General features: G+C 39.0%; 1 protein-coding gene across 4 annotated transcripts in view; it reads right to left on the bottom strand.

Moving 5' to 3' along the window:
- Window positions 1-12,596, bottom strand: part of AMBRA1 (autophagy and beclin 1 regulator 1) — a 181,781-nt gene that overhangs the window by 82,630 nt on the left and 86,555 nt on the right. For all 4 annotated transcript variants that reach the window (XM_080931693.1, XM_080931694.1, XM_080931695.1 and 1 more), the window contains one exon: window positions 12,402-12,502. In XM_080931693.1, the coding sequence (XP_080787819.1) occupies window positions 12,402-12,502 (101 nt within the window). The remainder of the gene's footprint in view (window positions 1-12,401; window positions 12,503-12,596) is intronic.

Below are 12,596 nucleotides of genomic sequence, written 5' to 3'. Positions count from 1 at the left end.
CAAGAACTTCAAATCTCTAAAGAAGGAAATTGAGGAAGATCTCAAAAAATGGAAAGATCTCCCATGCTCATGGATTGGAAGGATCAACATTGTAAAAATGGCCAACTTACCAAAAGCAATCTACAGATTCAATGCAATCCCCATCAAAATTCCAACCCAATTCTTCATAGAGTTGGAAAGAGCAATGTGCAATTTCATCTGGAATAACAAAAGACCTAGAATAGTGAAATCCATCCTCAACAACAAGAAAACATCTGCGGGAATCACCATCCCTGACCTCAAGCTATATTACAAGGCAATTGTGTTAAAAACTGCATGGTACTGGTACAGATATAGGCACGTGGATCAATGGAATAGAATAAAAGATCTAGAAATGAGCCCTCACGTATATGGTCACTTGATTTTTGACAAAGGAGCTGTAAACATTCAATGGAAAAAGGACAGCCTCTTCAATAAATGGTGTTGGTCCAACTGGCACTCAGCATGCAGAAGAATGAAAATAGACCCTTTCTTATCTCCTTGTACAAAGCTCAAGTACAAGTGGATCAAAGATCTCCACATTAAACCAGATACACTGAAACTATTAGAAGAGAAAGTAGGGAAAACCTTAGAACACATAGGCACAGGAGAAAATTTCCTGAACAGAAAGAACACCAATGGCTTGTGCTCTAAGGTCAAATATCGACAAAAGGGACTTAATGAGATTGCAAAGTTTCTGTAAGGCCAAGGACACTGTCAAGAAAACAAAATGGCAGCCAACAGATTGGAACAAGATCTTTACCAACCCCACATCTGATAGAGGCCTAATATCCAAGGTATACAAAGAACTCAAGAAGTTAGACACCAGAGAATCAAACAACCCTATTAAAAAATGGGGTACAGAGCTAAACAAAAAGTTCTCAATTGAGGAATGTAGAATGGCGTAGAAACATCTAAGGAAGTGCTTGACATTATTAGCCATCAGGGAAATGCAAATCAAAACAACCCTGAGATTCCATCTCACATCAGTCAGAATGGCTAAGATCAAAAATTCAGATGACAGCAGATGCTGGCGAGGATGAGGAGAAAGAGGAACACTTCTCCACTGTTGGTGGGGTTGTAAACTGATACAACCACTCTGGAAATCAGTCTGGCAGTTCCTCAGAAAATTGGACATAGTACTACCTGAAGATCCAGCTATTCCACTTCTGGGCATATACCCCAGAGACGCTCCAACATACAACAAAGACACATGCACCACAATGTTCATAGCAGCCCTATTTATAATAGCCAGAAGCTAGAAAGAACCCAGATGTCCTTCAGTAGATGAATGGTTACAAAATTGTGGTACATTTACACAATAGAGTACTTACTACTCAGCCACCAGAAACAATGACTTTATGAAATTCTTAAGAAAATGGCTGCATCTAGAGAATATCATCCTGAGAGAGGTAACCCTGTCACAAAAGAACAGACATAATATGCAGTCACTGATAGTGGAATGCTAACCCCAGAAAGCTCTGAACACCCCATAAACAACTTATAGACTGTGTGAAGTTCAAGAAAAACAAAGCCCTCCCCCCCAAAAAAAAGACATCCTCAGTGAGCACAATGACAATGAACAGTAATTCTAAGAAGTACTATTGCTGTGATGAAGCACTAGGCCATAAGCAACTCAGGGCAGCAAGGGTTTATTCTGCTCACACTTCCACATCACCGAAGGAAGTTAGGGCAGATGTAAGGAAGGAACCCTTCTTACTGACGTGCTTACCATGGCTTGCTCAGATGCTTTCTTATAGCACTCAAGACCATCAGGCCAGGGCTGCCACCATCCACAATGAGCTGGTTCCTCCCACAACAATCACGAATTAAGAAAACATCCTGCAGGAATGCCTATATGCCAATCTGGTAGAGGTATTTTCTCAGTTGAGGTTCCCACTTCCCAAATGAGTCTAGCTTTTGACAGACACAAAACTAGCCAGCACAGAAGACAACTACGGGTCTTAAATCTTTAAATTACATTAGGTCTATAGAAGCCCCAGAAAAGGAAGTCAACAGTGGGGTCTCATACAGAATTTTTTTTTAAAAAGGAACAAATAGGGCAAGTAGAAAGAAACACTAAAAGTTGGAAGAAAGGTCGTTTTAGTTAATATTCTGTTGCTGTAGTAAAAACATCAGACACAAATGGTTAAAATGATCAGAATCAACTTATAGTAGAAGAGTTTACAGTTTCAAAGGGAAAATGCAGAGTAGTGGGAAGACATGGCAACAAGCAGCAGGCATGGTGTCTGGAACAGGAAGCCAAGAGCCACATCTTCAAACTCAAGTAGAGACACAACTTGGAGGTGGGGCATATTTCCTCCAGCAAGACCACACCTCCAATACCTCCCCCAAACAGTGCCACCAGCTGGGGACCAAGTACAGTTCAGACCCTTGAGCCTATAAGGGACATTACTCATTCAAAGCACCACAAGATTATAAGGTCAGTTTCTCCTGGGAATGAAAAGCTGACACACTTAACAGGGACTTGTTTTAGCATAACAGTTACATGAGCTAGTGTTTTCTACCGTGGAAAAGCTTTAAGGATCTCTGAGCTAGCAGCTTCCGTTGCTGCTGCTACTTTAGCACTTAGCGTAATACCACTTTTCTTGCAGCTATTTATGATGGTAGACTGTGTCTTTAGATGGACACAGCACCTTACTCACACAGGTACCATCGCATACTTTACCCTGTACTATTTAACAAAAAATAAAACAAAATAAACAAAAATTTAACAGTTACTGAGTCAAATGGTTGATATACCAGCTTAGTGTCCAGCAAGTGATTGTGAGCTAAATCAATGTCCCTCATTCCGAATCAATGACTCCATGCCTACACATCAGGAACTCACCAGCACAAATGTTTCTTGAGTTTCTAGCATGTATATCCTTTTATGCCTCTGCCTGAGCCCCTGGCCTAATGAGTTACTCTACACAGTGGTTCTCAGATTTTAAAGTGTACCAGGAAAACATTTTGAAACACAAATTACTGAACCCTAAAACCAGAGTTTCTGGCTCAATGTGTCTGGGGTACGTTCTAAGAATCTGCATTTGTTGTAGGTTCCTAGCCAGTGTTGGATTCTCTAACTGGATTCTCTGTCGTCCTGGTTACACAGCAGCAAATAATCAGACTGCTATATGTACTTCATTAGATCAGAAAAGTGGTTTTTAAGTGCAAACTTTGTGACTTCTTCACTCTCCCTTGGGTAAGAGCTACAGACAACAGTGGAAACACTGAACTGTCAAGCTCTCTATTTACCCACACACTGGTATCCTAGAGTTTTTCTAACTCTCCAACCTTTGCAAAGGAGAGGAAGCCCTTGACAAGACCTAGAAGAGTAACAATGGTGAGGAATGCTAAGCTTTGAGAAAGCTGGGCGAAAACAAATGCCTGTAATGCAGTACTCAAGAGGCTGAGGCACCATAATAAACTCACGGCAATCCTACACTACGCCATGGGTTTAAGGGCAGCCTGAATATTTATTATTCCTGTGTGAGTCTCCCCCAAACATGTATTGTAAAATGATATGTGAGCAAAACAGTATGAATTAGGAGAATAATTTTGTAATGAAAAAGTACTGCAGACCACGCACAGAGGGTTGTACCTGTAATCCTAAAACTCTGGAGAAAGAAACAGGAGGGCTGGGGTGAGTTTAAGGCCAGACTGAGCTACTTTGTGAGTTCCAGGCCACCATGGGCCACAGAGCAAAACCGGTCTCAAAAAACTACAACCAACTAACCAGACAAACAAACAAACAACAACCAAACCACAACAAAAACCCTTACACTGTGTGTCGAAGTCTTATTTTAAGTGCTTCACCTATGTAAGTTTATTATCCTCTATTTGAAATTCTGATCCTAAAAGTATTTTGAATTTTAAACTTTTCCCCATTGATTATGAATTATTGGGGCCCAAGTGAAATTTAAAACTTTTATTTGAATATACATACAGTCTAGAGGTAATTCATACAATCTTTTAAATAACTTTATATGTGAAACAATGTGATACTGTGTGAAACTTTCCTCCTGTACTTTATTGATGCTAGATACACCGGACTTTTGAGCATTTCAGAATTTCAGCTCACGAATGTTCCACTTGCTAATTCATTTAACCCTTAACCCTATATGCTAAGCTCTATTCTTAGGTACATTACACAGATGAAAAACCTGTGTCCCAAAGTTAAATAAATTATCAGAGATTAAACTGCTAGAAGGAGCACAATGAATATTTCATAATAAACAGTCTGGTTCCAAAACCTGCTTGTCAACAGAACCACTCTGCAAATGGCAGCTGCCTCTTCTGAGGCCACACTCAGGCAATTAATGGGAACACAATGTATGCTTTTTCAAATTATAATAAGAGTCATACAAGCTGATTCAAGCCCAGCCTGGAGCTGTAACTGAGCTAACCTGTCTGGATTACCAATGAAAATTCTAGGGGAATTTTTGATTTTTTAGTGGCAGGTCCACAAACAAACAAACAAAAATAGCAGCAAGGGAAAAAAGAAAAGCAAAAAACAACCCAAAAGGGAAAAACAAACAGACAAGAAACCCAAACTCAACCCCTTAAAAACAACAACAACAACAACAACAACAACAACACACACACACACACACACACACACACACACACACACACACACCCAAAATCAGGTCACTCCCTGACTAGACTGTAAGCTCCCTGAGGGCATTTAATACCCAATGTACCTTGGAAACAATTAGGCAATACAAATTTATAAAGTGCTGTGTATTTCAAATTGGCAATACAAAAAGGAATCAAGGGTACAGTGAAAAGATATAAACTCAAAAAACAAAACAAACCCACCAAGTCTCAAGTATTAAAGGGACAGTAGTTTATTGACAACACCCCCCCTTATGCCCTAGAAAGGCCAGAAGGAGTGCAGGGGTACAGCATAAACAACTGGAGGCAGGCTGTCAGCAAGCACAGCTCTCACTAGTGTTCTAAGGAGTCTAGGGTGAAGGGCAGTGATCAAAGAGAGCGTAACTGTGCCAATGGCCTCGAAGAGCAAATAAGCAAAAAGCTCTACCTGCAGCTGGCCAGCAGCTGGACTGTGTTCTCAGGGAGTGCCACGTTTACGATTTCCCAGGAAACCAAGCCAGCCCTTTATCACCCTCACTTTCATCACTGAAGCAGAAGGAAAAGTAATTGGGTTAATTATTAAAGCAGCACTAGTTACTACCATCACACTAATTGTCCATTTATCTGGGGTTCTAAACAACCATCTTAATTCATGTTGAGTTGGAATGTGTTACTCACTTTACTTGCTTGGCTACAGTGTCCCAGAGATATATAGAGCAGAGAGAGAAAGAATGAATGTAAAATCAGTATTTGTTTCTATTTGTACTAAATACCAAGATAGCCCATCTGTATGTACTATCGCTCATCTTTTCCAAAATTGGTAATTCAAGTACAGAGCTGGTACACAATACATGATAAAGCAATTTGTTATACTAGACAATGCTGTTGCTATTAGATTGTCAAATTAAAATTATTCCTAAAAACCAGAAAGCTCCAGATGTTCACTGATATCAATGGAACTAGGGTAGAAAGACCCTGATAGGAATGCCCTAATAACAGACAAGTGGGAGACCTGTAAGAAAGAGCACTGGTGTTTTGCAGAAAGTAAGAATGCTGCTGCTGGTAATACAACATCCATAATTACAGCACTTGGGCAATGCTGAGGTAGGATTGCAAGCATAAGGCCAGGCTAGGCTCTACAATGAGACCCTGTCTCAATGAGCAAAAATAATCAAATGAGAAACAGTGTTTGGAAAGAGAATAGAAAAAAAAAGTTAGTAAGGAAAAGCAAAGTGGTGAACATATTTTATTACTATTTATTTTACATATACATCTATATGTGTCTGTGTATGTGTATGTACCTGACACTAGAGTTACAAGCAGTTGTAAGCTGCACGAAGTGGGTAGTGGGAGTTGAACTCAGGTCTGCTGCAAGCATAGTGCACGTTCTTAACTACTGAGTCATCTCCCCAGCCCATCTTACCCTAGTCAACAAACAGAAGGATGCTTGGAGCATGAGATTACACAAAGCAATTAATTGTGTTGCAGCATCTCTGGATTTTACATACATGCCAAGGACAGCACAACAGAGGGAAGGGGAACAACTGCGCTATGGAGAACAATGCTTACCTAGCTTATCAGAATCAAGGCTACATAATATCAAGCAAAATCTAATAAAATATTCTTTGAAAATCAGTAAAGGCATTAAAATGGCATGGTAGATGATATCATGTGATACAAAGTCATAGGAGAAATCAAACCAAAAAAAACCCCTAAAGATACAATAAACAAACACAAAAATGATGGACAAAAATCCACAACAATAACTTTCAATGCTAACTAATAAATTAATCCAAAGACAGGACCGTCTGACTCAAGTAAAAAGATGTGGGCCAGTGAGAAGGCTCAACAAGTAAAAGCACTCACTATGCCTGACAATCCTAGTTTGGTCCCTAGAATCCTTAGTGGAAGGAAAGAATCAAATCCTAAAGCTGCCTGCCCTCTTACGCAGAGAGTAGACTAGTTGTACTAGACAATGCCATGATACATGCATGTCCACACATTTACATATCATGTACATATACACAAGTAATATATTTTTGTTTTTTTCTTATAACTTTATTTTTAAAAAAAAACAGAGATACATGTACAGATTTTTAAGGGCATTTTGGCCTAAAACTATATGGATATATTATTGTCAGTACTTGATTTTTTTTAAAGGTTTGATAGTATGCATTGATATCTTACTAGTTACAATAAGCATAATGTACATGTGAAACAAAATGTAACATGGAAATAATCAAAGTTTTCTTGGTGTGTATAGATTAAACATAATGATTTTTAAATACCAAAAATTGCTACAAGGCTATCTTCTTAGCTCTTGAGTTATTAATGATTTAAGGTCTAGGTGCTATACACTTACTGGTTTTTTGTTTTTTTCTAAGAAGGGCTGAGGCTTCCACTTTTCAGCTATTAGAAACAATGACTTTATGAAATTCCTAGGAAATGGGTGCATATAGAGAATATCATCCTGAGTGAGGTAACCCAGTCACAAAAGAACAGACACAATATGCAGTCACTGATAATTGGACACTAGCCCCAGAAAGATCTGAATACCCAAGAAACAAGTCACAGAAGCTCAAAAAAAAAAAAAAAAAAAAAAAAAAAGGTAATATATTTTTAAATCTAAAATACAATCATATGCCTTCTTTTAGTTAAAAAGAAATCTAAATAAAAGCCACTCATAGTGGCTTATACATGGGATACTCACTGTAGATTTGAGGCTAACCTGGATTAAAGAGTAAGTTCTAGGCCACCCTGCGTTACACAGTCAAACTATGACAAAAACAAAACAAACAAACAAAAAAAAAACAACTAAATTGAAAGTAAAAGATGAAAGGAATATGTCATGCAATCAGAAACCAGAGAAGAATTGGACTAGCTATACAAATACAAAAATAGACTCTAGGACAGAAAATGAGTAGAGATATCTTAACGACAGTGGAAAAAACACTTGTATAAAAAGGTAACAACATTAAAGGGAGAAATTCACAATTCAGCAATAATAGTTTGTTTCAATATCATCTTGACAATGGATAGAACAAGACACAAAACCAACAAGGATACATGCAATACATTAACACTATTAGCCAAGCATCTACACAACTTCATCTTGATCAGAATGTGTATTCTGTTGATGTTAGATGAAGTTGTGAAGATCAACAGAATACATATTCTGATCAAGCACATTTGCTAGGTTAACCCAAATGATAACCTAAAAGACAAGTTAAAAAATTTTTAATATCTGAAATCATAAGAGTATGCTCTTAAGCCACATCAAAATTAAATAAGAGAATTTTTAAAAAGAAAAAAAGATGAAGATAGTTATAAGTATGTGGAAAATGAACAATGCATCCCTAACTAACTAAAGTAGTGCTCTTCAATTTTCCTAATGTATGACCCTTTAATAAGTTCCTCCTATTGTGGTGAACTCAACCCGTAAAATTACTTCATTGCTACTCTACAACTGTAATTTTGCTACTGTTATGAATCAGAATGTAAGTGTCTGTGTTTCCCAATGGCCTTAGTGACCCCTGTGAAAGAGTTGCTCAAATACCCGCAAGGCGTCACAACCTACAGGTTAAGAACCACTGGGCTAAAGTGTCAAGGGAGAAACAAAAATGACTAGGCACAAGGCCATCTCTAATCTAGGACATCTGACTAGATTCTAATGACCTGTGGATAACAGCAAGAAAAGACTGACACTTCCCATTGATTTTAATCAAAATAGTGAATTAAGTACATCAGGCTCACATCTGCCAGGAACAGATGCTCATTAGGATGAAAGTCAAGAGGATTATGCAGGGCAGATAACATACCCTATGTTACTCAGGCCCTATCTTCAGAATATTCTTGTTCTCTAAAAGAAATTAAAAGGAAGCTATCTTGTGCCAGACTTCTCATTTCAATTCTCTTAGGCTTCAAACGTCAAAAATTATTATAAGCTTAAGAACCTTTTGGGAGATTCTTGAACTCAAGCAAAATGGCTCAGAAGACAGAAGACAGTTGGGTAGACCAGCTTTGATCTCCCAAATCTGCCTCACACAGTACTATGCTGGGCAAATGACTTCTCTGTTGGGCAGAAATACTAACACCAACACTCACTTCACATGGTAGAACAACGATTTACAGAGACAGTGTGTGGAAAGTACTAAGGATCACACCTTGTCCACTGAGGCAGTGCTCAGCTTCATTTCAGTCTGTCTGCTAAAATGTCAACAAGGGAAGCTATCTACTGCTACATGCCTCCTCCACATACATGTTAAGAGATGCTATAGCACTTAAGTGTATATATATTTCTTTAAATATAGGTACAGAGTCTGTGCTACCCTGGGTTGATAGTTGCAGACTAGTAGGGACCTACAAAATTGTGAAGAAGACACAACATTTAAAAAAGAAAGAAAGAAAAGAGAGAAAGAGAAGAGATGAAGAAGATTAACAAACCACTGGCACTTGGGTACAAGGGCTCAGTTTATCTATGATCACTTCCAGCCTCTGGTGGAAGAGAGCAGATTTAAAGGATTTTAATTTTCCACAAATCTACTTTTATGGGCATTTCAGAATAGCTATGTTGAGAGTCCACTAGAGACTCATTTGCCACCACAATCACAATGCTGGTCACAACTAAAACTGCAGCTACATGTTCACTATGTCCCTCTAATAGCTGCCAAATTCCAAATGACCCCTTTAGAACCACTCACCATGAAGAGCTTCTTCCTACTTATATTTGGAACCAAGAACTGAGCAGCACTTTAAGATATGGTTTGCCATCAAGACTCCAAGACACAGGAGAGCAGGGATTTTGTCTGTTTGGTTTGAGGCTGGCCCACAACACTGATTGGACTTTAGCAACAGCAGAAAAGTATTTGCCAAGTATACTGCTGTAAGACGGTTACAATCTTATTCCAATCGTGGAAGAGAAGAGTGCCTTTCCAGAAAAATTGGGAATGCTTACTGTTAAAAAACCAAGTTCTCTTGCACTCTGAAAGTCATTACTATAGCACCTCAATTACACGATCACAAGTTAGTTTAATGAAAAGCAAAACATCTACACCCAGCAGAACAAGAAGCCTCAGAGAAAAAGTCACTATTATAATAAGATTTCCCTCAGCAAGTACTACTCAAATATAAAGCTTTGGTTACACCTAGGAAGCATTTAAAACAAACAAAAATAATGTGATTAAGAAAAACTCTGAAGGTCAGCAAAAGCTTCCCAGGAGCCCCTCTTGTCTTCTACATTACGGTCTTGGAATAGGAAGTTTATGTTGATAATCGTGGGGCAGCAGACCAGGAAATGGTTCGGAGGGAAGTCTTGCAGTCCATTATCTGGGCTCAGTCCCTGGCTAACTCCCTTGCTGAGAGCGCACCTGAGACATGCCCTGGACCACCAGTGTTTCCTCCACTGTTCATTATATAATACCAGTTGTCTCAGAACTACCGCAAGACTGAAACAAAACTTCCCTCAGTATTTAAAATGCTTCCTAGTACACAGTAAGTAACACACACTTGGGCTTTTGTTGTTATTACTATTAGTATTGCAAAAATGAAAGATAAAAAAAATGACATAGCTGTTAACAGAATATGGAGGGATATCTAAATATCTATACATGATAACAGCTTCATAGGAAGTCCCAACAGGCATGCTAATACTGAGAAAATGAGTAGTAATGATGAAATGAAAGAATTGCTAACTCAGGTATAAGGCTCTAGAAGTCGAGATTTTCTTCTCTCTTGGTGACATTTAGAATCATTTGATAGATTTACTTTCCCTGTAGATGTCGTTCCCATACATAACCTATAAAATGTTACAACATGTCCGCTTACAGTCAAATGCATCTGTAAGGACAGACAGGCCTGCAGGGCTTAGGCCACTGGTCAGAAAATAGGAAATGGAAAGTAAAGGTACAGGATTACTAGAGCAAAGGAAAAAAGAAAAAGAAAAAAACATACAGCTGTCATAAAAAAAAAGCGTAATACCAAGGAAATAGAGATTTTGCTGGCAGAAAAGCAAGATACACCATACATAGTGACAGAGACAGATGTTTAGGACAAAGAAGAGGGCAGAAGAGCTCTTTGGTATCATTGCCTGGCAGCAAGTGCTTATCTTTCACAAGCCTTGAGCCAAGCCACATGCATGGAGAGGCACAAATCCACTGTTTAACAACTAGGGCCAGAGTCGTCTTCCAACAGCTCTCTGGAGATTGGAATAATCAGCGTATGTAACAGGCCCAGGACCTATGAAGTCCTAATATCTGGCAGAGAAACTGCTGAGAATTGTGGAATTCTAGAATTTTATGTTATGTCAAGAGGAAGACCAGATCCCATGGCCTGACAGCTGTCACAACAACATTATAATAGTCCTAAAAAAAAAAAAAAAAAAAAAAAAACCTGGGCATGGTGGCTCAGGCCTTTATTCCCAGCTTCAGAAGGCAGAATCAGGCAGATCTCTGAGTTCAAGGGAAGCCAGGTCTACAAAGCAAGTTCTAAGCCAATTAAGAATATATAGTAAGACTGTCTCAAAACAAAACAAAACTCCCTAAAATACCTGAGTTTAGAGATGTGTACACCTTTCTACCTTTGATCTTAGCCCTTGGGAGTCAGAAGCCAACTTGGTTTACATAGCAAATTCCAGGTCTGGGGTACACAGTGAGATTATGTAGCATTTTTTAAACGGAGAAGGAAATGAACAGGAAAGGGAAAGAGGGAAAGGGAAGAGAAAGAAGAGAAAGGAGACAGGGGTGGGGGGTAGTGTATCTCTAAACCAAAGATAACAGTGTGCTACATTCTCACAGACCCCAACACCATCTTCATACCAGATGCCTTTCTACTTTTAACCATCACACAGCCCAGGTTTTCTGAAACAATGCCATTTACATTTTTCTAATAAAGACCTTTTAAAGACACAGAACTTGTTTTGTATCTTTTCAGACAAGTTGGTGGTGAAAGTAACGGAAGGGGACAAAGCATGTAATGATGAAACAATCTTCACCGAAAAAAGTGGATCTCTTCTGTGCTCCCTTTTCTGGAGACTGTCCAGAAGCAGCTGCATACAACTTGTCTCAGAACTTGGGTCATATCATTCCTCCAAGCCCTAAAACTTGGATCACTATAGGGTCCCCTCATCATAAACCACTGCAGCAGTACTTGCTCAGCCTCTTTTCTGCCATCCTAGTGCCTGGAACCTCCATGGGCTGGCAGAAGCAAATGGGTGGAGAGCTGTGCATTAGCTTCTTAATTAAAATCACAGAATCCAGCTCATGAGTATCTCACCAACTAAACCATCAACAGGATACCGTTATCACCCAGTTAAAGCACACCCAGGATCTAGTTACCTATATTAAGACACAAATGGTTCTTAAAAATGATCCTTCCCAGACAGGTAGTATATATGGCTTTAATTCCAGCACTTGGCAGAAAGAGGCAAGTGAATCTTTAGGAGTTCAAAGTTAGCCTGGTCTACAGAGTGAGTTCCAGAACAGCTGGTGCTACACAGAGAAACCCTGTCTTGAGGAAAAAGCTTTTTCTCTTCTTTGACCCCTGTCCCCCAACCCCACCATTTTCTGGTTTTTTTTTTTTTTACAAAAAAGGCCTGAAAGAAGCAGAACTAGGCAAGAGAAACAGTTTCTCAACTGTACTGATTCTTGCCTGGAAGTGAGAAACTGCGTCTTAATACCCAACAGACCTTCAGCTGATGCTAAGAAACTATCATATGAATACAGGGAAAAGAGGAAGACATGTTAGTTTCCTGGCTTCAAATTTTCAAAATCCAAAGAAATATTTCTTACCTGCCAGGACTCTGTTAACAGAAGAATGAGTAGCCAAGCCAGGCTGTCCTCGTTCATGAAAAATCCCAGCGTAAGGCAAGTACTCAGGCAGCAAAAAGCGCCTGTACAAAGGAATCACATGTGAAAAGCCAATTAAAGACTATCAAACAACAAAGGAGATACTTACTACAGAGTTTCTAAATCATTAGCTAAGTA

Source organism: Micromys minutus (assembly GCF_963924665.1).
Source record: "Micromys minutus genome assembly, chromosome: 17".
Taxonomy (NCBI): Eukaryota; Metazoa; Chordata; class Mammalia; order Rodentia; family Muridae; genus Micromys; species Micromys minutus.
The sequence above is the reverse complement of the archived record's forward strand: the minus strand, read 5'-3'. Positions and strand labels throughout refer to the sequence as shown.